At 41.2% G+C, this 27,834-nt stretch overlaps 1 protein-coding gene across 1 annotated transcript in view; it reads right to left on the bottom strand.

Moving 5' to 3' along the window:
• PLB1 (phospholipase B1) overlaps nt 1-27,834 on the bottom strand; it is a 117,479-nt gene that overhangs the window by 60,585 nt on the left and 29,060 nt on the right. Inside the window, exons 14-24 of the mRNA XM_043511486.1 lie at nt 20,809-20,877; nt 20,200-20,280; nt 17,528-17,594; nt 14,824-14,882; nt 12,123-12,196; nt 9,998-10,041; nt 8,909-9,017; nt 7,367-7,418; nt 5,736-5,816; nt 4,101-4,166; nt 2,877-2,977 (exon numbers count right to left, since the gene is read on the bottom strand). Of these exons, the coding sequence (XP_043367421.1) occupies nt 2,877-2,977; nt 4,101-4,166; nt 5,736-5,816; nt 7,367-7,418; nt 8,909-9,017; nt 9,998-10,041; nt 12,123-12,196; nt 14,824-14,882; nt 17,528-17,594; nt 20,200-20,280; nt 20,809-20,877 (803 nt within the window). The remainder of the gene's footprint in view (nt 1-2,876; nt 2,978-4,100; nt 4,167-5,735; nt 5,817-7,366; nt 7,419-8,908; nt 9,018-9,997; nt 10,042-12,122; nt 12,197-14,823; nt 14,883-17,527; nt 17,595-20,199; nt 20,281-20,808; nt 20,878-27,834) is intronic.

The raw sequence follows: 27,834 nt of genomic DNA, 5'->3' as shown, positions 1-27,834 counted from the left end.
CCCTCATCCATTACTGGCCCTGTCAGTAACTCCTTGCAATCTCACCCCTGCTTCTCCTATCACCTAGTAACACCTCTACTCACCATTTCATTACAAATCTCTGCAGAAAACATCTCTTTTCTTCCTCTATCATGTCACTACAGTGAAGAACATCAGAAAGAGTAGCTTACTCTAACACTGGAAAAAGAACTTTGGCAGAAAAAGGAAAAAGATACAATCCCTAAAGCTAATCTCTCCCCCTCTCTCTATTTATAATTATAAACAAATAAATAATGCTTCACTATAGTGTCTACCTAGAACCTTGCCCAAGCCCTTCTCCTGGTCTCCTGCTACAGATTTAAAGAAATAGCACATGTATGCTCACAGCCTATAGGTCCTAATAAAGAGGAGCCAAGACAGAGATAAATTATTTACCTTTACAGGGCATTCTGGGATACAGTTTGAAAGACATAGTACACTGCTGAAGTGAAGAAACAGATTGACAGAGCCAGAAGAGTACCCAGAAGTCACCTACTACAGGACAGGCCCAACAAAGAAAATAACAGAACGCCACTAGCCATCACCTTCAGCCTCCAACTAAAACCTCTCCAAAGCATCATCAAGGATCTACAACCTATCCTGAAGGACGACCCATCACTCTCACAGATCTTGGGAGACAGGCCAGTCCTTGCTTACAGACAGCCCCCCAATCTGAAGCAAATACTCACCAGCAACCACACACCACACAACAGAACCACTAACCCAGGAACCTATCCTTGCAACAAAGCCCGTTGCCAACTCTGTCCACATATCTATTCAGGGGACACTATCATAGGGCCTAATCACATCAGTCACACTATCACAGGCTCGTTCACCTGCGCATCTACCAATGTGATATATGCCATCATATGCCAGCAATGCCCCTCTGCCATGTACATTGGTCAAACTGGACAGTCTCTACGTAAAAGAATAAATGGACACAAATCAGACGTCAAGAATCATAACATTCAAAAACCAGTCGGAGAACACTTCAATCTCTCTGGTCACTTGATTACAGACCTAAGAGGGGCTATTCTTCAACAAAAAAACTTCAAAAACAGACTCCAATGAGAGACTGCTGAATTGGAATTAATTTGCAAACTGGATATAATTAACTTAGGCTTGAATAGAGACTGGGAGTGGATGGGTCATTACACAGAGTAAAATTATTTCCCCATGTTATTTCCTCCCCCATCCCACTGTTCCTCAGATGTTCTTGTCAACTGCTGGAAATGGCCCACCTTGATTATCACTACAAAAGGTTTTCTTCCTCCCCACCCCCCACCCCCACTCTCCTGCTGGTAATATCATCTTAAGTGATCACTCTGGTTACAGTGTGTATGGTAACACCCATTGTTTCATGTTCTCTGTGCATATAAATCTCCTCACTGTATTTTCCACTGAATGCATCCAATGAAGTGAGCTGTAGCTCACGAAAGCTTATGCTCAAATAAATTTGTTAGTCTCTAAGGTGCCACAAGTACTCCTTTTCTTTTTGCGAATACAGACTAACACGGCTGCTACTCTGAAAATAGTACAAAGTTGTATTTTGAAATGTATGTCAGTAACATGCCATTCATGAGCCTTCTACACTGCGCCTATTTAAACCTCTGTACACCTGGCTCACTGCCAGACCTATAAATCCCCTTGCTGCCAGAAAGACACAAATGTACTACAGCAGGACATTTGGTTAGGATGGGAAGGTAACAGATATATTTCTAAGAGATCAGAGAAACTCAGCTCTACTCTCACAGGCTCTCATCCTGGCCTTGTCCTAGTGATTAGGATCTTGTGATAAGCTTGTACTTTGTCAAAAGGAAACTGCAGCAAAATAGAGACGATATTCTAAGCCAACAGCACTCAGTCTGTAAGAGCTGCTTTGTCACTGACAGTCAGAGAGCCACTAAATCACAGCAAAATGCTGTGTCATCATGTTCCTTCTGTGAAACTCCACTCAGTGAACAACAGGGCCCTTCCGATCTTTCCCACCACCTTATCATGTCAGAGTGATGTCCTCATGGACTCAGCTGTAATGAATAGAATAGGGATTGCTACTGAGGGTGCTGAGCACAGACCAATCTTGTGGTTCTTCAGCTCCCAGGCTGTCATGGCTTGTGCTGCATAGTGTCAACACACGGGCCTCCCTAAATCCTGGCCTGGCCACTAATGGAAATGGCTACTAACTACACTACAGAGAAGGAACCTCCTTTCTTTCCCCACATCTCCTGGTTACTCAGTATATGCATACAGGGAGAAAAAGATTTCCTACTCTCCCCACTGCTGGAAGCAACATACCGAGTAACTAAACATCCCACAAATCTAATTGTAAGACTAATTAACAATCCATCTAACAACCACCAGTTGGTGAGAGACAGCTAATATAGGTTAGGGCTCAAAGAATGTAGCTCACCACTGGAACATATGTGAAAGCAGAAGACTTTTAAAGGTAAATTCTGTAATTTAAATAAAACTGGATTAATGTAATCATCTTTTTAAAACCCTCATTTTAATAATTTTGAAAATTAGCTGCCTTTCTCAAACAATGTAATGCTGATCTGTGTGTGCTAGCTCTTAATCAATTTTGCAGTTGGAAGTCTAATTTGCTGTTGTATAATTAAAATGGCAGTTCCATCGGCAGTAGTCCCAAGCTGGAGACAGTGAAAGAGAGAGACAGGTATTTTGAAACACTGCTTTGAAAATATAATCTATACTGTGTATGTATTTTATATACACACAGGAAAATAGTACTTAATTATCTGAAATATTGTAATCCTTTTCCTTCAAGGGGAAGGTTTCCACTGAAGATCTTACAGCTTTTCCTGAATAAGGATGAAAGCTGGAACATAAGTCTGTCAAACCTCATGATTAGCCTTGGGCAGCTAATGGTCTTCTCCTGGTACAAATCCCGGAGGGTTACTATATGAAGTACTGTCACCAGATTGACAAATGCCCGAGGAACCTGCCAAGAGAATAAACAAAGTTAAAGCAAGCTAACAGAGAACAGTAGTGCCGCCCCTGCTCTTCCGAGCACAGGCAAGCAGGTCTGGGACTGGTCAGATTTTTTGTTGCTAATAGAAAATGTACCTTAATCTGCTGATCCAAACAACCTTTACTATCTCCACTAGAGGTTCCCAGTGGCCTGGCTGAGTATTAATCTCAACAGGAAATCCTAAATTGGGTTTGTTCTACCTTAAATACAGAGCTGCAGCCACTGAGACGCATGGTTCTAACAAGGCCAGATCCAAAAACTGCTGCTCTCTTGAGGCAAGAGTCTGATACCCTCACTCATGCTGAGGAGCCCCGTACTCCATGAATAGTCCCATTAGCTTCAACTAGAAAAAGGATATCAGAATATGTCCCTTAATAAAAATAATAGGGGCTGTGCTGTACAATGAGTGGGCAGATATGCTACTGCTAGGCATAGTTACATGACTGTCATGAAATACCATATATTTGTCAATATATTTACATTACCCGACTCCCAACACATCAGGTGGAATTCCAGTCCCTGCAATCACTATTCTTTCTGTAAAATACTTCCTTAAATTCTTCCTACCGATTAGAGCAGCGGTTCTCAAACTGTGGGTCATGACCCCATTTTAATGGGATTGCCAGGACTGATGTTAGACTTGCTGGGGCCTGGGGCTGAAGATTAAGCCCCACTGCCCAGGGCCAAAATCCAAGGGCTTCAGCCCTGAATGGCAGGGCTCGGGCTTCAGGCCTGGGCAGCAGGGCTCAGGTTACAGCCCCCCCTCCCAGGGCTGAAGCCCTTGTGGTTTGGATTTGGCCCCCCAATCTGGGGTGGCGGGGCTTGGCCGGGCTCAGGCTTCAGTCCTCCATCCTGGGGTCGTGTAGTAATTTTTGTTGTCAGAAGGGGGGCACAGCACAATTAAATTTGAGAACCCCTGGATTAGAGATTACTCTATGAAACATCTACACATGCAACAATGCTGCCCATACTAGAATGTGAAACTAAGTATGACTACAAATTAATAACTTTAGAACCAACCACTGAAGCTCAAGAAATTTGTCTTTCCTATCGGACCCCTCTCCCTAGGTTAGCAGTAAAGATTGCTTTTTACCTCTCTATGAAGTATGTCCAAAGCTATTTTTATATTGTTGATGAAGTTATCAGGAGAAGAATGCACCTGTTGAAACAAAGGGTTGAATTTAGTTCTGGGCATTGTTTCCTCAGGCAGATACAGAAGCTACTAGCTGACTCTTAGACTACAGTGATTGAACTCTTAGTTCAGGGTACATTGGCACAACATGTAGCTCTGGAGCATCTCTGCTTCCCCAGTTCCCTTCTTGGGTATCATCATAGGAAAGAAGGATTTGGCAACCATCAGAGACCATTCACACAGCCAGTTCCGCTGGGCTTACTGATAAGATGTCACAACTTCCTCCACACTCACTAACAGGTAGTATCAGAAGCACAGCTATCCCATCACTAAGACTTTCATCAATGGAGGTCAGTCTGAAGAAACATTCTTCTCATATAAATAAAGTAAAATATTAAAGTATTTTCTAAGTCAGGTTTGTGGGCTATTAGCAACTTGCCTCCCATTTAGTCCTTGAGTTCCATGAAATCTCAGTTGCAAGTACATTCCATGCAGAAAAGTGTACCGGACAAACAGAGAAATTAGTGTGAGATAAAGTCTATTAGGTCACCTTGTCCATTTCCCTCTGCCAGGGCAAGATTTCCCCCTACAATATACTTGAATAGCTCTGTTAATCGTATCAAGTAATTGGGCCTTTACCCCTTCTCTTATGAGATTATGGAATAGTCTAATAAGACCTTATTGTTAAAAGTTTTTCTCGCCCCCCTCACATGATATTCATCATTAATTCTGCTTGGCTCAATTTCATCCCATTGTTCCTAATGACACCCCTTTAGTCCACTCTATAAATCCAGACAACACACTCATTTCCCTTATGTATTTCCTGCTTCTCTGCTCACCAAGCCACATTCTAGTTTGTAACATAAAGGAGACATCATGCTCCTCTGAATGTAAGAGGAGTCTCCCACCCTCCTGCACAGACCCCTACCATCTTGTGTTTCAGTTCAGATGCAGAATGTTAGTAAGTCATTGTGTTTGCTCTCTTTCTTTCATGGAGACTTTACAGTCTTTATTTTCCTTTATCTGAAATCAGTCATCTAGAATGGAAAGCATACATTATGCTCTTAGTCTACAGGGAAAACAACAAGGTACCACCACTGTGTGAGAGGTGCATAGAGGAGGCTGGACATTAATCAAGAGTTTGCCATGAACTATGGATAGAACCTCTCTCATGTCCATGTATCTCGTAGTATACACATCATGTTGAACGCTGGCAGCATGAAAGAGGGAAAAAAGATATAGCACACTGGTAAGATGAAATGGGGAAAATTCTTGACAGTTTATTATCTTATCTACATATGGAAAGAACTAACTTGATCAACAGAAAGTTAGCTTAGTTTGTAGCAAAATAAAGTAGCTACAATCAAATAATCAGTAGCAGTTCTTAACAGTATTACATTACTTTATCTCAATCTCAGGTTGAATGACCGTCACGTCTCAGAAGAATGCTGAGAGCTGTCCATATGCAACCTAGCCAGTTTGGTCCATTAAGTCTACCTAGCTGAGCTCCACTATTCCCACTCTCCAAAATGTACCAAGTAACAATGACATTTCAAGTTCACATAAGAGACAGATCTAAGATCCCTAGTGACTTACTGGATCGTTGCAGAATTTGCACAGGTCATTTCCTCCTATCAAGAGTGTTATGAGCTTCCAGTCTTCCTGAAAATTTATTCTCTGTATTCAGGGAAAAAAATAAAATGAAATGAAATAAAATAAAATAAAATAAAATACATAAAAAACGTAAGATAAGATAAGATAAGATAAGATAAGATAAGATAGGGAAAATTGCCCTGCAACAAGTTAAAAGAGAATTATGTTTATCTTTGGGGCATGGACTATGTCTTTCTGTGTGTCTGTACAGCATCTAGCACAATGGAGTTCTGGTCATGGCTAAGGGGCTTTGAGCACTGTGGTGACAGATGTGATGCGATGGAATCATGGAATATTCAAAGTCTACTGTTCAATTTTATTTTATGTATCTTTATGAACTTGTTAGTGATTGTATTCCTGGCTAAATGGATAAGTAAATTTCCTGCAGGAACTAAAAGCAATGGAGGGTAATTAATGCAAATCTCCATTAGAAACAATACAGATAAAAAGTCAGTTAAGTTTACCCTGAGGAAGAGACACCACTGGTATGACATGGTTCAAAACACACAAAGGGCTTGAATCTGTATAGAATGGCAGCCCTGACCTGGGGAGAGTCAGACACTATCAAGAACTGACAGGCATAAGACTGTGACCACAGACACAGGCAGAAGATCTGAAGTATTTTTAGATCTTCCAGGTCTCCATGTGGAAGATGGGTGACCACCTAGTAAGCTAGGCATGGGTAGAAGCTGTTTATTGTTTTTAAGATATGCTTTCTCCGTGTTAGTCTGTATTCGCAAAAAGAAAAGGAGTACTTGTGGCACCTTAGAGACTAACAAATTTATTTGAGCATAAGCTTTCGTGAGCTACAGCTCACTTCATCGGCTCACGAAAGCTTATGCTCAAATAAATTTGTTAGTCTCTGAGGTGCCACAAGTACTCCTTTTCTCTGAATTGTTTTTGTTCTGAATAAAACAAACTTTGTTATAACTGGCTGGTCACTGGCTAACCCTGTCATTCTCTCAGGGGACACAACTGCAGGTCAGGTCTGCTGAGGTAATCACAGTCAATTGAAAAGGTCTGCAATGCAAGGCCCCAGTCTGGCAGGAGGGAACAACAGGACAACACTCCAAGAAAGGTGATGGCTGGAGGCAACTGCTGTGGGAACTCAGACTATGTTTTCACTGCAAAGAAGTTGGGCTTTTTTTTAAACCACAGGATAACTAACATGTTGGCTATCCTGCTGTAAAATCCCAGTGGAGACAAGGTACTATAGCTATTTTGTGAATTAAGCTCTACAAAGTCAACCACCAGCTGGGGTATCACGTAGACCAAGTTGCCTAACTTCTTAATGGTAAAAACTTGTCTCCACTAGGATTTTACAGCAAGGTAATTAGCGTGCATTAGTTATCTCACTGTAAAAAAACCCTTTATGTAATGAAGACAAAAAGCCCTACTTGATGGTATGCTGAGATATACACTGCACAGAGGGATGTTGTATTCTATTCACTTTATCACTGCCCTCCCCATAGATTTCTGCCTGACATCTACTGTTGATCTGTTGTGCTATTAGAGACTAATGACCCAAGACCGTTGTATCATACTTAAAGATATTCATGCCAGCCAAGACTCACAGTATCATTCTTCATCAGGTCCACCAGTCTCCTCACCTGCGAAGGGACATTCCTAAATATTAAAAAAGAAGAAAATGACTGATGAACACTTCATGATGAACAGGGCATTGAGAAAAGCAGATGTATGAGCAGAGTCCATGACAACCCATTCAAACAATGTGGTATTGAACTGAAGACTCCAGTTGCAACTTTTATTGGACTAAATATAGTTACAGAAATAAGCCACATCTGGAGTTGAAGAAACAGTGAAGAAACATTTAGCATCCATCAGGCATCTGGCACTGTGGGTGCTGTGTGAAGGCTACATAGTGCACCATCCCCGATGGAAGAGGGAAATACATTAGAATCTATTTTGGGGTGGGACTGGCCTATTGTAATTCAGTGTATTTGAAGGTTTTAGCTTTAAGAGAATGGTTCCTGGTCAGGCAGAAGGTTACCCATGCCAAAGGACCTCAAATAGCAGTGTGTATGAGTTTAAGACTAGAGTTCAGTCACACCCTCCCTAGACTATTGGTGGCTGGAAGAGCCACTGTGAGATTGCCTTGTATCATCCCTGCCGATGACCAGTGCTGTTAGAAAAGTGACAAAGAGCTGTGAGAGAGAGAAAAAAAAAATCCAGCCCTTTTCAATGGGATGATGGGTCACTGCGAGCAGTGCAGGTTTAAGGGAATTTAAAAAATTGCCTCCCAGTGAAATGCATTCAGAAACAATCTTTCATTTCTTGTAATTACACCTTTTTTAAAAAAATTCCCCTCTTTATACTTTGATTTTATTTTGCTTCAACCTACAGCCAACTGGAAGGATACAGCCGACCAGGATAATCTCTTTGAGTGATAGCAGCCATAGAGATCTCTCACTTACTGGGAGTTATCTATCTTTGTGAGATTACTGTTATAAGAAGTTATATGGCATCAACCTGCGCGGTACACACTGACACATATATAAATTCCAAAATCCGCCTCTGGGCAGAATAAAGGAACTACGAATAAAGGAACTACGAGCCCTCAATACCCTCTCTGTCCCTTAGCATCCCTGGGTGAAATCAGTGAAGTCATGGCAAAGCTCCCACTAATTTCAATGGGACCAGGATTTCTTCCACCCCTCCTCCCACACATTCCTCTGTCAAGTGGGAATAACAATTTATTTCACCATAGGGCTATGAGGCTTCATTAGTCAATGTTTGTAAAGAACTTTGAGCTCCTTGGATGAAAGTGCTAGAGAAGGGCAAAATATTATATTGTTACTGCTAAGATTTCCTTTACTATGATTAGGAAAACCACACTGGCCCTTGGCAAATTTCTTAGCTGTCAGGCTAGAGATGAAGTATGGAGGACGAGTTTGGGTTCTATACATCTTTATTGGCCACATTTGCAAAATCAAACATTAGGAGTGTCTAAATTCCATTTTATGTCTAAACCTACTGACGTTTGGAGCATTCACAGACCTGTAAGAACATTCCAGGTTTGGCACTTCTCTAACTGGAACTTAAAAAAAAATCTACTCCCCATTAAAAAAAAAAAGTATTTATCTGTCCTCACTTACTCAGAGCGAGCTCCTGACACAGCCTGATTCAGAAAGGCATTATATGAGTGCTCCTTCCCTGTGCCAATGGAGTAGCCTAGAAGGGAAGGATTAAACTCACGAAGAATATCTGGAAAAGAAGAGACCCATGAAATGCAACTTAATTCAGTGGGTAATGAGATGGAGTCTAAAACCAGAACTTGCCCCAGAAGGACTTTAGCAGATCCCAGTTAATAACTTGAAGGTAGCCGTTAATACATTATGAGTGCAAAAATCTCACCATTCAATTATTGTTTTACCTCCAGATTACTCAGTTTAATGAATTCAGATGTCTATTTCAACTGGTTGCACAACATGGGCAGTATGCCCAGCAATATCATTTTGATCAGTTTGCTGAGTAATACAAGACTACATAATATTAATCAAGTTACAAACTCTTACATACTCACAGTAAATTTAGAGATCGGTTTGGATCTGTCCAAACTTCCCAAATCTTCAGAGTTGTTAAAAACCAAAGTGCTAATCTGATGAAGTGAGCTGTAGCTCACGAAAGCTTATGCTCAAATAAATTTGTTAGTCTCTAATGTGCCACAAGTACTCCTTTTCTTTTTGTGAATACAGACTAACACGGCTGCTACTCTGAAATCTGGATCTGAATTTTGTAAATGGATCTTATCTTTTATAGTGAACTGAAAACCTTCCAAATCCAATCACCCTTGAACATTCAGGCATATGAACTCCAAATCTTGCAGCATGGCTCTATTTAAGATTTTTTTTAATGGGTAAAGGAGAAAAGTTAAGTAAGTAGTCTCTATAGTCTAAGGACCGAGACAATTTGATTCATCCATTCCAAAAGTACCTCAGACAGAATAATATACCGAGAATAATATTGAACCATCCAAACCCCCAGGGAATTACAAAACATACTGTTATGTCATGCACAGCAAATTACTGTGGTGCCTGTTAAGCAAACTTTATTCACCATTGGATAGTGAATGTAAAGTGATTGAGTATGCCGTGCTGCAAAATTGCAAACCTTTCTTCATGTCTGTTCTTTAAATTATTAAACAGCTCAAAAAATATGCCAAGGTTAGGGAAACAGCTACTTACTTGTTAGTGTCGTGACTGTGGTTATGTTTTCATCTCCTCCAACACTATTATAAGAAAATAAACAAGCAAAAATATTTCAAAAATTTTAGTCAACAGTATTTACTTTCTAAGGTATTGGATTAAGTAATAGAGCTTCCCCTAACAGTGTTTCTATGCATATATACATATACACACATGAAGAAAATTACAGGCTGCGATCCTTATTGTTGTTTATAAAATTTGTTAAAGACGGACTCTCTGTGCATGCCTCACATTGTACGTTCGCCACAAGAAAATCAAAGGTGAAATGTAAACGGACTGTCTAAATCTTTTAAGTGAAAGAAATGAAAGAATTTTAAACATTGACTGTAGTTTCCACCATTTCTGCTATAGTGTTCCCCTTTAAAATCTATACAATTATCCTTTGTGAGTTATTATCATGACTATAGTATTCATATTATGCCTGTATAATGATAATGTTAGTAAATAGGTAACACTGGAAAGACAGTAGAACCTCAGAGTTACCAACACCATAGTTATGAACTGACCAGTCAACCACACACCTCATTTGGAAGCGGAAGTATGCAATCAGGCAGCAGCAGAGACCCCCGGCCAAAAAATAAAAATAAAAATAAAAAAATTAAAAAGGCAAATACAGCGTCGTACATGTTAAATGTAAGGTACTAAAAAAAAAAGGAAAGTTTTAAAAATAAAGATTTGACAAGGTCCGTTTCTGAGCTTGTTCATTTAAAATTAAGATGGCTAAAAGCAGCATTTTTCTTCGGCACAGTAAAGTTTCAAAGCTGTATTAAGTCAATGTTCAGTTGTAAACTTTTGAAAGAGCAACCATAACGTTTTGTTCAGAGTTACAAACAACCTCCATTCCCAAGGTGTTTGTAACTTTGAGGTTCTACTGGATTAAAGAGTGATCGCTATATACATATATTTTTCCATTTCACTCAGTTTGAAGAAAGAAACTAGACTGGTCAGTTTCACTTTCTGTTTCTATACATTTACACTTTCTCCTGCACTAGTAATTCTGCTTCTAATAATGTGGAATGTTACATTATTAAAAAGTGTTTGTACTAAAAAAATTTAGGGAGATCCATTTGTTATTAGATTTTTATAAAGATGTCCTTTTGAAATTCCCTGTTAAAAAATAAAGCCTAAAAAGTTGGGCCTATATTACTTGTATAGTGTTCCTTTAATCTGGAATGAGGGTATTTTAATACACTACTCAGTTGATATTTCGAATTACAAATGCACGAGTGAGAAATGATGGGAAAAACATGCTGAGATTACAGTTAAATCATAAAAGTTTTCATAGTTACAAAAAATAGAGAATATTGTTATTCTCAATATGGCGCTTTTGAGCTGTGTAGTAAATACCAGTGCCAGATGTAAAAGTCTAGGCCTGTACTGATTGTAACGAGTGGCTGCATTGTATAATGTAGCTAGAGTGGGGAAAGGGTCAGGAGAAATATTGACCTTTTGTGGAGTGAGAGAAGCAATGGGGACCCAATTCTGCAGTCCATTTGCAGGTAGAACTCCCTTTGGCTTTGGATGGGAGGTGTGCATATGCAAGGCTGGAGCTTTCGAATGAGGGCTGAAGTTTGTTCAAATGAATGAAAAATCTTATTCCCTATCAAGAATATAGATGTGAACAGGTGCCACTCCCAGCCTGCTTTAAAACATAGTCCACACAGAGAATGAAGCCAAACTCACTCCCCTCTTTGGATTTGGCATTATCAACAAAGAAATGAATAAGAACAAAGTTTAGCTCAAGGCTCCTCCCCAAGCTGGGATGCTTCTTCGGAGTGCTCAGCCCACACCTTAGATCCTCTCAGGAGAGCACATCCTTTATATTCAGAGGCAGGTGACTATGACCTGACCCGAGTCAGGAAAACCCACTTAACTATTTCCTAGTAAGATCAACACCTACTAACTGGATAGGATATTTCAGGAAGACATTGTCAGCCTGTCACAACAATCTCTCTCCAGTGTTTTCAGTAGTAGCCTAGGGAGATTCTTAGGCCAGACAAGAAGTGTCTCTCAGCAGCCATAGGGCCCAGAGTTCAGAGACCATGACAGTTTCCCCAAAAACAAAAACAAACATTTAGATGGGACAGAATTTTAGGGCACTCACCTCCAGGAGAGACCTCGGTATTGTGTCAGAACATCGAGAACATTATTTGGTTTGGACCCTGCCCCATTACCTGCCTGATACCAAGGGAAAGGGAGAGAGTGAATAGACCTTCCAGATACAGCCATCCACTCTGTCTGATCATAATGAAAGCAATTAGAAGGGGAGTTAATGAGCCAAGCTACCCTCTAGATACAGTATTTGTTCTTAAAAGGATTGAGGGTATTTCAGTTCCACACCACTGAATCATACCTAGCCTGTCTATTCTTGATGGGATGACGCAGAGGTGTAACCCACATTAGACATGATTGCCTATTAAGGGAAGTTAATTTAGAGCTTATCAAAACCGGAAACTTTTTCAAGGACAATTTGTCCCTTTTTGTTGAAAATTTTTGAAACTTTCCAAAACAGCTCTAAGTTCATTTAAGATAATAGGAATAAATACACTGGCAGCACATGGCCCGGGACTCCTGCTGCTGGGGTGGGGTAGGCAGCAGCATGCAGCTCGGGACCCCTGCTGGTGTTAGGAGGGAGCCAGGCGGTGGTGCGCGGCCTGGGACCCTTGGTGGTGCTGGGGGGAGAGAGTTGGTGGGGCTGGAAGGTTCCCTATCCGGCTCCACGTGTCCCTGCAGCTACTAGGGGAGGGAAGGCTAGGGAGGCTCCAGGCGCTGCCCCCACCACAAGCTCCGGCTCCACAGCTCCCATTGTCTGGGAACTGCAGCCAATGGGAGCTGTGGGGGCGGTGCCTGTAGGCGGCTGAGTGCAGAGCCCCTGGTCTCTCCAGCTAGGATCTGCAGTGACATGCTGGCCGCTTTTGGGAAGTCCCCCCCAAGGTAAGTGCCACCCTGCACCCCAAGCCCCTGCCCCAGCCCTGAGCCCCCTCCCGTGACTTCCATGACCTCTGTGACAGACACGAGCCTTAGTTATGAGTGTCAAAAGACCATTTTACACAATGTGCCAGACAAGAAGTAACTTTTGGTGCAAACAAAGTTGAGTGGGTTTCCTAGGAAATACTCAAGGGAAGCAAGTGCAAATTCCCACCTCCAGACCCAAGCTTTGGATGCTACACTCTGAGGAGAGAAGCACTGTCTGCTGATTACTTATTCGCAGTCTCTGAATATCAAAGACAACAGCTGTATAAAGAAAAGGCTAACCTATGCATAGAATCATAGGACTGGAAGGGACCTTGAGTGGTCTTCTAGTCCAGTCCCCTGCACTTAAGGTAGGACTAAGTATTATCTAGACCTTCCCTGACAGGTGTTTGTCCAACCTGCTCTTAAAAACCTCCAATAATGGTGATTCCACAGCCTCTCTAGGTGGTTTGTTCCAGTCCTTAACTACCTTGACAGTTAGGAAGTTTTTCCTAATGTCCAACCTAAACTGCCCTTGCTGCAATTTAAGCCCATTGCTTCTTGTCCTGTGCTCAGAGGTTAACAAGAACATTTTTCTCCTTCTTCCTTGAAACAACCTTTTATATACTTGAAAATTTATGTCCCCCACCTCACAGTCGTCTCTTCAACAGACTAAACAATCCCATTTTTTTCCAATCTTTCCTTGTGTTTTTTAGGACTTTAATCATTTTTGTTGTTCTCCTCTGGACTTTCTTCAATTTGTCCCATCTTTCCTGAAATGTGGCACCCAGAACTGGACACAGTTTTCCAGTTGAGACCTTATCAGCATGGAGTAGAGCATAAGAATTACTTCTTGTGTGCTTGTTCTGAGTAACAGCTGTTATGAACTTGTAACCACAGAAACACCTCTTGGTGGGGTTTGAAAGACAGATCACCTGCCAGAGTCCTTGTTGAGTTGGGAGTGATCACTAATAAGTCTATTAGCATGAGTGCAGGTCCTTGTATTGTTGGTAATATGTTTTCTCTGTATTGATTAATAATAAATGTGCTTGCTTAGAAAGGGCTGTGTGGTACCTTATAACTGTGGGCAATTACACTGTTTATAGCCTCTGAGAAGAAAGCAAAGCAGGCTTGCTGAGGCAGTCCGGCTTTTTGGGAAACTCACAGTGTAGGCAGTGCAGCCAGGAACAACTCCAGTCAAGAGGAAGAGAATAACGGGTCTTCTTCCAAGAGAGGTGACAGTTTATGAACTGGGAGCCTAGAGTGGGTGCCCTTGCTAGACCATGGATGGGGAAATACATTTGCACTGAACTGTGACAGTCACAATCTGCCTGAACAAGAAGCCTGCTTATTGTTCCACAGAAGTGCAGTATACACAACATTTGATCTATGTTACTTTGGCTCTTCAGTCATTGGGTCAAACACTGAGATGGCGCAAATGGGAGTAGCTTCATAAACTTCAATGGAATGATGCCAATTTATACCATCTGGAGAACTGGCACATTTTGTTTATTATTACATTATGTTAGGAAGGTAAGTATCTAGGGATTTTAGCTATGAGCTGTAAAAACGTATGCAATTATAGCAAATTCACCCTGACTGTTTTTATGTGATGTGCAGCATAATCCACCAGTCCTCTGTATGCAGCATTCCTGTTGACTTAAATTGGAGTTCTGCACATAGAAAGATTAGACCTGTAAGGTGATTAACAGTTATAGTTGGACAAGGCAGCATGGAGAACACGATTAGCCAAACAGAGCATAACAGTGTTTGTACTACTCTCTTTCATTAGAATTCACATCTGTCCTCATATCATTCAGTTCAGCTATGGTTATCCAGTGATCTGCACTTACTGTGAGTGAGTCTCCCAGTGCACCAATCACCTTGATGTCCGCTGGCCTCAAACTGTGAACTAAGAAAAAAAAGATTGGGAGGAGAGTGTCAAATCACACTGCATTGGAATAACTTTTCTTTGAGATAAATATGAAGCATTCTAGAGACTCCAGTTCAATATTCATGTTAAGCCAGGTAATCATGACCCTAGGTGCTTCAAATGATAAATTGACAAATACTGGCATTGATCAGAATACTCAGCAGTTAGGAGGGCAGTCATCGGGCCAAGTCTTGATCCCACTGCTGCAAATCAATTACAGTGAGAAGGCCAAGGGATTTCCCTCCGCATCTATCCAAAGTAAGATTTTTATTAAGCCCCAAGAAATGGACTGATGACAGACACAGCTCCACTGACAGCAGTGGTGCTTGGTATTGCTACAGCTTTTAAAAGGAAACCAAAATCCATCTGGGAGAGAAACACACAGAAGTCTTAAGATTCCAGACTGGATTTGAAAAAGTATCACATATTTTCTCCTATTATCTGGCTGTCATTTAATTTATTGTTATAATCCAGGCTTTCAAGCAAGCCATTCTTCCATTTAAGCATCAAAATAATAATTTTCAAGAGTTCAGCACGGTGAGTGATGAGCTAAGCACTTTTGAAAATATGACCCACATTTAGGTGCCTGAATGAGAGCTGAGCTCTCTTGCAAATCTGACCCCCGTTGTGAGTTCTGAGCACTTGAAAATCCAACCCTGAGCTCTTTTGAAAAATCTGGTTTACATTTAGGCTTGGAAGGATTAGATCTTTATTGGTAAGTGTTGGTAAACATCAATTTCACTGTACACAGAAACTGACAAAAGAAAATATTTTCATCAATAGTTGAAATTTACAGATAGGCAAAGAAAAAAAGGAGCTTGAGAACTTAAGAGTTTGAGTTAAGGATATTTACTTTGTACATTTTGACATGTGTTTTAACGGTTATAAAGCTTTAAATCTCACCATCTACTATCAAATAATTGTCTGATCCCCACCCCCATTGTCTGATTCCCCCTGCTGTGGTTTCCTACAACTGTGAAAATTTAAATGGTTAAAAATAGGGGGTGAAATGCTTAAAACCCATAATTTTGCACAACTGTGAACATTTAAAATTAATAAAAATAGAAAAATGCTTTAAAATAAAGATATCTGTCTAAATAATAAAATAAAGGCAAATTTTGCCATGCCTACCTATATTTCAATTTGTGATGTGAGACAAATAAAACTGAAAGAAGATTCTCATTTTAAGATAAGGCAATGCACCAATATGCATATATTGACCTTGAATCATTAAAATCTTCTATATGCACAGCATTTGTTTTCCCTTCATCCGAGTTATTTCTTGACTTCTTAAGAATGTGTATATACATCCTGGGTCTATAACTGGCCTCTTTTTTAATTTATTTTTTGGTAATGAACCTTTACATAGAAAAGTTATCCATTAAAACATACTATACTGAAAAAAGAACACACAAAATTGTAATTGCCAAAGGAACAAAATAGATCACAGCAGTAAATTCTGAATTGCAGAATAACATTACAGGCTCCTGAAAGAGCTGGAGGTTCTGAACATAGGGGAAATTAAACTACCATTTCTCTGGCCCTCGGTCAGCAGAACTAACTGTTAGACAGCACTACCATCCGCAATTATAGGCAGGCTGATGACTCCAAGGTATTTCACAGAACGGACCATTCAATGTGATTAGTGAACTGTGACTTATTTGGGAACTCCAACTTAGTACATCCACCTTAGATACAAACCTGACTGATATTAAGCCAAACAGATAATTTAACCAGAATTTGACTGAGTCTTTCAGTCTTGAAGAGTCTTTCAATCTTATCTAAAGAACTCCCACTGTGGCAAAGCAGGAGCCATACTAGAAGTCTGCAATGATCCATTTCTCTTCTGTGTCTGCAGGGGAGCTCTCGAGAACATATTAAAGGCTAAGGTCAGAGAAACCTGTGATACTGGAAGCATCTGTCAGTAATTCACATCTACCTCTGAGAAAACTACCTGTAAGTAAAGGGATAAGGAATACAAAAAACAAAATGTTTCAAACATGTTTCCTTGAGCTTAGGCTGTTTAAACTGAAATAACGCTTAATATCTAATTTTTTTCATCATTTTTACTGTTTTATTTTTAATTTTTTGGAGAAGGTGGTGGCATTTGCAGTTAAGCTGGGTTGTTAGAGTCCTAGGTGTTCCTTTACTTCCTTATCCTGTGCGACATTATGGCTGCTATCTGTGCCTCAGTTTCCCCATCTGTCCAGTGGGGATAATCAGAGTTCACTGACTCATTGGCATGGTTGGAGGCTTAAATCATTACTGTTCAGAGAGTGCTTTGAGATCATTGACTGTATGGGGCTAAAGACGTACAGATTTATTATAATTGCATATACTACTACTTGGGCAGACTGGTTAGCTTCATTTTCTGCCTTTTGCCAGTTTCACTTTGTAGTTCACCTATACTTAAGGTCAATTCTGTGTATGTGGCTTTATAAACACCACAGGGGAATTTTTAAAGTTTCTAAAGTTGCGTCTTTTATTACTGAAGTATTTTTTACATTAATGAAATCATTTAATACTTCAAAAAAAGTTACATTTTGTGCATAAAACTAGTTGACAGTGTCCCTTTAAGATCAATTGAAACAGCTCTTCAATTAAGATTTTAAAAAAATCTGTACCTGAAACAGGAATCATATTAGAGGGATTTCGATCAAAACAGGGAATGCTTGTCCCATAACTCCTTTCCTGGAAGTACACACAATATGAGACATTACATGATGCCTTTTATGGACTGATGGTTATAAATGTTTGGTGTCCCAAGGGATTTATATATAAAAACAAACTGAGATCTTCCTGAATTTCCTAGAGTGAAACTGAATTCCACACCATTTAATTATTGCACATAAATAGGCACACCTGGTGGCTTATGCTTTTGGCAAGTTATATATTGGGCTCTCTTCAAAACTGATTTCCTTCTGTTAGAGGATGACCCACTGTTTAGACATCCCCTAACTCCTGGGCATGACTAAGCTAAATTTTCACCTCTCTAGTGCTTCCTCTGGATTTCCAGGGGTCCCCTTCTTCTTGTGAAGGCTCGGCCTTCCTACAGGTCATTTATCACCAATCCCTCTCTCAGGGTATCAGAAACCTTCATCCAACATGGATAATCAACAACCATAGTCACGTGCTAGAACTCCCCTTGGAAGTGCAAAACTAAAAGCAACCTTAAATTTGCTAGTGCAATGGCAGCACCATGATTTTTTCATTTTGTCTTGTTTGTTTTGTGTATTCACTCCTGCACTGTAACCCTATTTAATGGCAAAGTTACAGAAATGTTATAGAATGCTTTAGTGTGTGTGCGCACCACCTTTCTGGTGGATGGTGCCCATAAAAGTAAAAGCCTGTTACTCAATCATAGCTAATGGCAGGCTTTTGGGTGGCAGCGGCAATTCGGCGGCAAAATTGCTAGAGTCGCCCCGGCTAACGGAATTGCTCCTTTGTCTCAAATGGTAGAGGCTTGTGTTTTTGATTTAATCCCCCTTGATTTTTTATCCTAGCTTTTTTATATCACCAATTTTAATAATGATTCAAATCAACAAGCAGGAAAACTTGATTTAAATCACTGATTTCTAATCATGTTTTGTATTTGTACTTTTTAGCTATTTTCTTAAAGAAAAATGGATCCTCATTGATTGATAACCATTAAAACATGTTGATTTGAAACTAAATATATCCTTTATTGTGAATTTTGTGCTTTTTTTTGCTATCTAGGAGGATAAAATAAATTGATTAACATTTATTTAGACTATTATATAGCTTAACTTGTGTAGTGCCCCCATCCATCCGGTTACCTCCTTTAGTGTCAATCTCCTTACAGGTTTTGATGGACAGGCCTGGATTCTTTTGATGGACAGGCCTGGGATCCCACCACCCACTCAGCAGGGTGTAACTTCAGATTGACCCTTGGCATCTAGGTGTGAGTGACCCTTGGGACAAGACCCCAGCATGGATGTGTCCTATATCTCTCCAGTACAGTGACCAAGGGGGGAGTTATCTGGTTTGAGTGAGAGTGCTTTGGCCTTATGACTTGCCCAATCCTTCTCTTCTAGGTCTGCTTTTCATCATGCCATACTGTTCCTTCTCATCTCTGCACACTCTGAAAAGTGACTGGCCCGATACTATTGCCCCTTATGCAGGTATAAGTCAGGAGTAACTAATGAAATCCGTGGCATTACACTAAAGTAAGTGAGATGAGAATCAGACCAGACATGCAGTACCAGCCCACATCTCACATGGATTCCTAGGGGTGCTGGTCCATGATGCACACTGAACTCTTGCTCGTGACAATGGATAATATCACCTTTGCAATGTTCAGCACTGTAGTAGCATTGCCCAGGATCCCTGCACTTCAGCCTTGTCTTCGTGGCCAGAAAGGTTCTTTTTTTTTTAACCTCATGATAACTAAGATGAGTGAACTATCCCGAGGTAAAACCACAGTGATAACAAGGCAACTCAATTGGACCACAATTTAAACCAGGGGTGGGCAAACTTTTTGGCCCGAGGGCCACATCTGGGTATGGAAATTGCATGCAGGGCCATGAATGTAGGGCTGGGGCAGGGAATCGGGGTGCAGAAGGGAGTGTGGCCTGTGGGAGGGGTTACAGTGTGCAGGAAGGGGCTCAGGACAAGGGGTTGGAGTGCAGGGGGGGAAGGGGGCTCCATGAGCTGCCCTTGCCTGCAGGCACCACCCCCCACAGCTCCCATTGGGTGGGGTTCCAGCAGTGCACAGAGCCCTCTGCCACTTTGTCCCCCAGGGGCGATGTGGTGCCAGCTGCTTCTGAGAGTGGCATAGGGCCCATGGCACCACAGGCGTGGCAGTCCCGCAGGCCGGATCCAAAGCTCTGATGGGCCGGATCTGGCGCGCGGACCATAGTTAGCCTACCCCTGATTTAAACTCAACAAAGTTAGCCTGAGGCTGACCTTGCCTACTTCATCTTGCAGTGAACCTAACTTGTCTTGCCTTCCCTGTGTTTTTACTTCGAGATAGCTCATCTGTGTTAGCTACCTTGAGATAAAAAACACACCCTTTTTAGCAGTGAAGACAAGGCCTCAGGCTGACTAAAGACAATTTGGCCCACGCTACACAAAATCCAACTAGGTAAGGATGTGGCAGCAATATAAGTTTTTTAGTCCTCAACCATTCACAGCATGGAAGCAAAGAGTCTCAGGCTTTGGATTCACAATTGTCCCCATGTAATAATGTTCATGAGACAACAACACTCTTGTACCGACCCCACCAATCCAGTGTAGTCACGTATTAATTTATACGCTACGCCAAGGCTTTTTGTACCTGAGATAGGGCTTCAGGCTGTGATGTCCGAGGGGAAGATGAGTAGTTACTATTTCTGTATGTGAACAAATACGGATACTCCTGCAGAGATAAGATACATTTAATGGCCATAACAGAAAGATAATCAGCTGCTGCTGAAGACAATTGGCCACTTTCAGATCAGACAAAAAACTGATTCAGGTCACCGCTGGTCCAAGTTCTTCACTCTGTTTGGGACTCCGTTTTACTGCTGAAATTGATCCAAATAGAGACAGTTTTCTCCCTTTAAAGAACAATTCACTTTATTCATTTCAGACGAGATGTACCCAGCAACTGAACCACTATGAAAGATCCAGTGTGGCAAGGTGGTTTAACTACACATTGCCATGAAGTCCAGTTTTCAGGCAAACATCCTTGGTTCAACATTTTAACAATACAAAATAGTTAAAGAGGCTTAGAGGCCATTTGTAACCTAAAGCTTTGTGAGCAGACTCAGGAAGTGTGTCCCCACACATTTAGGATTGAGCCGTAGTCTCTTAAAAAAGGCACACATCTGTATAAACAATTAGATAACTTGGAAATTCTGTAAGAGGCAGTTAAAATCCCACATTAAAAAGAAAGTCATGTTACCTGAGATGGGCACTGGGCCCAAAGCATCTCTGTATAATGATAATGCTCTTTCTGCCCAACTGGTTCCATCTAGAAGAGGACAGAACACAAGTGTCTTATACTTGAGGGGATGCAGCCGTAAATCAGGTGTGTTAGGATCTAGAGTTTAACTGCAGACCCATTTCTATCATATACCAGTACACAAAAACAGTGTTGTGTGTGACTTAAGGTGGCTCTATGCACAACAAAAAAACACAAAAGCAAGGCAATGAAAAGCTAAGGCATCTCACATTACCAACTTCTTACTCCTCCACCTGGAGGTGCCCCATTTCCCCACTAGAGCTCCCCCACCACCACCTTAACTCTGCCCCAGTAGGGATGCCAGCCTTCCAACACCATTCCCCAATCTCCCCACTACCATTAACAGTCACACTTCCCCAAGCATTCCCCCTCTCCCCCATCTACCTTACATTCTGGAAAAATCACACTTCATTCGTTTAGGGAGGATGGTTTTCTACAGTGAATAGTTTTTAAGGGGCCTTGTCAAAGTTCACCAGGAGCAAAGCCTCTTGTGCCAGCACCCCTTGCTAGTCATTTATCAATTGATTGATTCAACTCAAAAGGGCCCCTAGAGTTTTCAAACTCCACCACCACCACCACCAGTTTATTGCCTGCTTTAACAGCAAATCAGCTGGATTATTCGGCCCTGACACAGGCCTGGATTCTTTGGGTTAGGTTCAGGGAGCTCTTCTCTTGTCCCAGCATCAACCAGAATTCAGAAGAAGCAGGCAATCCTTCTTATCTCATCTAGTAGGCCCTGGTTGGCTACTGCCTCCTCTCTACCCTTTTAGCCCCGGGAGAACCAAGTCTGTTGACTCAACCAGTACAAGAGCTGAGCGGCTTCTTTAAGCAGTGCTCAGAGATGCAAGCTCACAGTCTCTTTTTCCCCAGTGACACCTTTCTGTTGGGAGAGTGTGTCAGGGAGGCAACGCCTCCAGCAAGGGACAGAGAAAGCCTGGTACCCCCGTCACAAGCCCAGAAAAATCACAAGACTCAATATGTGAAACTTTTTTACGGGCCAATTTTTAATTGATTAGAGCTCAGACTAATTAACTGATTTTCTTGAAACTGCTCAGAAAATTCAAGCTTTACTCAGAGATTATATGCTGAAAATTAGGGCAGATGCACTGTTTTTAATGTTTAAAAAAAGGGGGGGTTGAACTCTCCACTTTAAGTACAAAATGGAACACAATCTTAACTCTGACGGAGCAATGGCACCACCCTGATTCTTTCATTTTGGTTTGGGTGCTATTTTTAATCACTCCCTGTGATCCTACTTTGTGATAAAGAGTCACAGAAGTGTAATACAATGCCCTTACTCCACGTGCACCATCCTTGTGGGGAACAGAGCCCACAGAATTACAAGCTGGCTATTATCACAGCTAATAGATTTGCTCTTTTATCTCAAGTGAGCGGGGCTTGTGCTTTTGATGACACTGCTTTTTATTCCCATTTTTTTAATACACGCAGTCATCGCTCCTTGCAAAAGCACTATGTGTTGCACCTCAAGGCTGGATACAGGACTGGTTTTTTTTACTACCTCTTGTTGCTCTTCCCACAAGATGGGACAACTATTAATGCATCATTATGGCAGCTGATGAAACTGAATATTGACAAATGCAAGACAAATATTGAAAGGAATAACTGGACTACTCTTACTCTTTGCTGGGTTGTAAATTAATTGTAAACACTCAATAAAGAAACTTGGGCATCGTTGTAGATCACTCAAGGAAAGTCTTTGCTCAATGGGCAGCCATGGTCAGAAAAGCAAGTGTGCATAAGGAATGGGACAAAAAACACTGAAAATATTATAATGCTATTATATAAGTCATTGTTACATTCTCGCCTGGAATGGTCAGTTTTGGTCATTCCATCTAAAAGGAAATAAGACAAAGGGTTCAGAGACAGGGTTACAAATGCTTAAAGACTTCTGTTGGGGAAGCATTTGGAAAGGTTAGGACTGTGTAGTTTAGAGAGGAGAGGAATAGGAAGGAACATGACTGAAATATAGAATACAATGAATGGAGAGAAAAAGTAATTTGGGAGCTCCCACCTTACTCTCTCATAAGCAAGAATGAGGGGCCATTTAATTAAACTGATAAAAAGAAATGGTCACAGGCTTATGGCCAAGAGGTTAGTAGATTTCAATAAAGGATGAGACATTTTTATGGATAATGAGAAGAACCACAGTTACATTAGACAAGATTTAAAAAATATTAGAAAGGATATAAACCTTCACACTTTAGGACATAAACTAATCCCTAACTGATGGGAGATAGAAAGGTATTTATCCCATGGGCAGGTTATTCTATTTGGTCCACCACAGAATTTTTCATCGTCCCCTGAATTTTCTATTACTGGCCACTGTCAAAGACAGGATACTGGACTAAATGGACTACTGGTCCAATCCAGTTGGGCAATTCCTATGTTCCCAAAATAAAAGTAAAATGTTTAATGAGCATATAGAGGATGAGGCATAGTACAAATCCCTCTGTGGTCGCTACCCAGTTAGGGTTTTTGTCTTACTGACTTGTTTTTCCCTATTTTGTAGGGCTGGACTTTTCATGGTCTATTTTGTTACGTGAATCATAAGTGAGGACAAGAGCAAAAGCTTCCTGTCTAAATTCTTTAATACAAATGAAGGGCTCTTAGCATCTAGATATATTTCCATAGATAATGTTACAAAGCATTTACCCAAATTAATCAAACTGTCCACTGTAGATATCAGCATGGTGATGTGATGGTGGACTAAATATACAAATAATTACTCACAGCTTTTCTCAATCACCTGCCAATTTTTAACAAACCACTTTCTTAAATATATAAAGTTTGTTGGAACCTTGCTCCCGACCAGCAATTAAGCATGGAATTCGCACATCAAGTGGAAGGAGCAGAGAGCATTTTGGCGACAAAATATCGGCTCCTTCCTATTCTGCTGAGTATTTACTGCCACGCTGGCCATGATTTATATCTCGTATCAGCTCCCGCTGCAGTTGGTTTATTTTTTAACAGATATTACTGGATGTTATTCTGATGAGAGTAAGAGCTTCCCCTTGTCAGAGATGCTGATCAGATAAAGAAATCTTCTGTGCCTTTTGAACTCAAAAGATTCTTACCTGACATCTAGTCTTATGCAATTGAAGGTAACCATAAAGGGATTGCAGATAAGAAAGTCTACCCAGAAAGATGCCTTTCTGAGAATCACCAGCTTTACTAAGAGATTTCAATGTTGAAAGAGGAGAGGTATGGAGATGTACAACCTTAGGTCAGTTCATCAACTCAAATGGCATCTCCAAAAATATAAGAAGCCGACAGCAAATCCTGGAAAGGCCCATCTTTGACAATACAACTTCATTTTGCTTAACGTCTGCCACACACACATGAGTTTCCCAAAATGTCTCCAGAATTAAAGTGACAAGAATAAATTAGAGAAGAGGGGAGTGTTAAGAGGTGTAGGCCAGGGGGCCAAATAAAAGATATGTATTCGGAAGAGATGTGAATTTATACGGAGAGTCAGTGAAGCAGAGTGATACAGAGAGGCTGTTCCAATGGCCAGAGTTGCAGAGAAGAAGGCTCTCCCATCAACAGGTACCAGATTACTGTGTGAAAGCAGACAGGGGAGTTTGATGCTAGGTGAGAGCAAGAATTTGTCTGGGAGCTGTGTACACATCCATGGAGAGCTTTGAATATACGGAGATCAGTGGAGCCAGGATCTTGCCCCTGGAGTACAGTTTTGTACTGGACCCTGCAATGAATGGGGAGGCAATAGAGTTGTTTCAGGATGGTGATGGGGATGTCAGACTTCTTTGTACAATATGTGTGAGAAAGACAGCAGCGTGTGGCATTCTGCACATGCTGGAATCTGGAGAGCTTGGATTTGGAAAGACTGGAGGGAAGGGAGACTTAATAGTCTAGATGCAATGAGCACATGAACCCAGGAATGACAAAGTTCTAATACATTCTCTAATTTTAGCTGCTGAGATGCTAATTGCATAGTCCAGTAAAGATGTGGGGTGGGGATGAGGGGTATGAAGGTGGATTCTAGTTTAAGACTTCAGTAAGAATCTCCTATGGCTTCCCTACCTGATGCAGTTTGCAAATGAAATCCAGGATTCTTAAAACATTGGCCAAGCTGACTCCAGACAAAATGTTTCCACCTTCTGTTAGCAAAGTGCAATTTTTGATGGCAAAAATTAGCAAAATTATCTCCCTCCCCTTCAAGTAAACTCATTATTTGCACCCAGTGGGAAAAAAATCACTTTCATAGAAATTTCACGGGGAAAAAATTGTGCTTAGCAGATGGAAAGGCAGATTTTTGCCCTAACTCTCTTATATTTGTGTGAATTACCTCAGTAGTTTTGCACTTAAACCCATTCAAAAATAATATTTAGTTTAGGAAGTGTTTTCTGTCTTCAGATGTTTTACAAATCATTTAATTAGTGCTGGTAATACCTGTGCAAGCTAGGCAAGTATCATCAGCCCTGGTTTACAGGTGGGGAACCTGAGGCACAGTTAAGTTAAGTGACTTGCCTGATCTCACAGGCAGACTATGTGACAGTGCTTAAATTGGCTTTCAGTCCTCCTCCTATTAATTTAGCTAGTGGAACTGAGCCAAACACAATGACACATGAGCACGACACATCTTATCATGGCATCTGCCTTGCAGTAAAAGAAGAGATGAGACATGAACTTTGACATTATCCTTCTGAGCATTCATGGATAACAGAGAGGCAGCCCTTTTGTTCCAAGGTTACAACCTTGATTACGATTAAGGCTATGATTATGTCACGGAGGTCATGGAAGTCACGGAATCTGTGACTTCCATTGCCTTCCGTGATATTTTCTGCTCCGGGACTGGAGCTCCTAGCCAGCTTCCACACCCCGCAGCTCCCAGCTACTGCCCTGGTGGATGGACCCCACAGCTCTCCAGTCGTGGCCGGCAGGCAGTGTAGCTGCCTAGCTGCAGTGGGTGGACAAGGGACCTCCTGCAACTGCCCAACTGCCCTGGAGGCAAGAGGACCCTGCAGCAGCCCAGCCCTGCAGGCAGGGGGACCCCCGAGCTCCCATGCACCGCAGCGGTGGGGGACCCAGAAGCCCTAGCAGTAGTGGGTGCTGAACTTGCCTACCCCTTTTGTCAGGGATATTTTTAGTAAAAGTCAGGGACGGGTCATGGGCAATAAACAAAAATTCACGGAAGCCATGACCCATCCCTGACTTTCACTAAAAATGACCATGACAAAAACTTAGCCTTGATTATGATTAGTTTTTAACCCTCCTCCCCCCCGGCTGCTGGTAAGTGACAGAAATTAAAACTAGAGATCTGCATGGATTTATTCTTAGATTGTGTTTATTGAACTGTTCACTGGATTTTGTTTTTCGCTGCTTCACCTGCCCTAAAATGGGAACTGAAAATGCTTTGATAAATCAGAACATAAAAACAGCCATACTGGGTCAGACTAATGGTCCAATTAGCCCAATAACCTGTCTCTGACTGTGGCGGATTCCAAATGCTTCATAGAGAAAGCACAGAAGAGGGCAATTTCCAGTGATCTGTTGTTCATACCCAGCTTCTGGCAGTTGGAGATTTAGGGAATCCCAAAGCATGGGGTACCATCCCTGACCCTCTTGGCTAATAGCCATTGGTGGACCTATCCTCCATGAACCCTTAGTTCTTGTGTTATGTGCAGGCGTAAATAACACTGCACTATTCACTTGCTCAAAACCATCTATCGTATCGCCCCTAAATAATCTCTTTTCTAAGCAGAATAATCCCAGTCTTTTTAATCTCTCCTCATATGGAAGCTGTTCCATACCCCTAATCATTTTTGTTGCCCTTCTCTACACCTCTGCCAATTCGAATATATTGTTTTTGAGATGGGCTGACCAGAACTACACACATAGATTTATATAGTGGCATTATGATATTTCTGTTTTTTTTAATCTATCCCTTTGCTAATGGTTCCTAAAAGTCTGTTCGCTTTGTTGACAGCTGCTGCACATTGAGTGGATGTTTTCAGAGCACTATCATGAGTGGAAACAGCTAATTTAGTCCCCATCATTTTGTATGTATACGTGGTAATATTTTTTGAAAGGGCATTACTTTGCATTTATCAACATTGAATTTCATCTGTCTTTTGGTGTTCAGTCATCCAGTTTAATGAGATCCCTTTGTAACTCTTTGCAGTCAGCTTTGGACTTAACTATCTGCACATTTTGCCAACTCACTGTTCACCCCCTTTTCCAGATCATTTTATGAGTATTTTGAACAACATAGGTCTCAGTACAGAACCTTGGGGGACCCTGTAATTTACCACTCTCCATTGTGAAAACTGACCATATATTCCTACCATTTGTTTCCTGTCTTTTAGCCAGTTACTAATCCATGAGAGGACCTGCCCTCTTATCCCATGACTTCTTATTTTGCTTCAGAGTCTTTGGTGAGGGATCTTGTTAAAGGCTTTCTGAAAGTCCAAGTACATTGTATCCACTGGACACCCTTGTCTACATAGTTGTTGGCTCCCTCAAAAAATTCTAGTAGACTGACAAGGCATGGTTTCCCTTTACAAATGCCATTTTGACTGTTCACCTATGTGTCTGACAATTCTGTTCTTTACTATAGTTCCAACCAATTAGCCTGGTACTGAAATTAGACTTACCGGCTGTAATTGCCAGGATCACCTCTAGAGCATTTAAAAAAAACGGTGCAATTTGGTACAGAAGCTGATTTAAGCAATAGGTTACATACCACAGCTAGATCTGCAATTTCATATTTGAGTTCCTTCAGAACTCTTGGATGAATACCATCTGGACCTCATTATTTATTACTGTTTAATTTATGAATTTGTTCAAAAACCTCCTCTACTGACACCTCAATCTGGGACAGTTCCTCAGATTTGTCACCTAAAAAGAATGTCTCAGGAGTGGAAATCTCCCCTGTATCCTCTACAATGAAGACCAATGCAAAGAATTCACTTAGCTTCTCCCTGT

Source organism: Dermochelys coriacea, chromosome 3 (genome assembly GCF_009764565.3).
Source record: "Dermochelys coriacea isolate rDerCor1 chromosome 3, rDerCor1.pri.v4, whole genome shotgun sequence".
Classification (NCBI taxonomy): domain Eukaryota; kingdom Metazoa; phylum Chordata; order Testudines; family Dermochelyidae; genus Dermochelys; species Dermochelys coriacea.
This window is presented reverse-complemented; position numbering and strand designations above follow the sequence as displayed.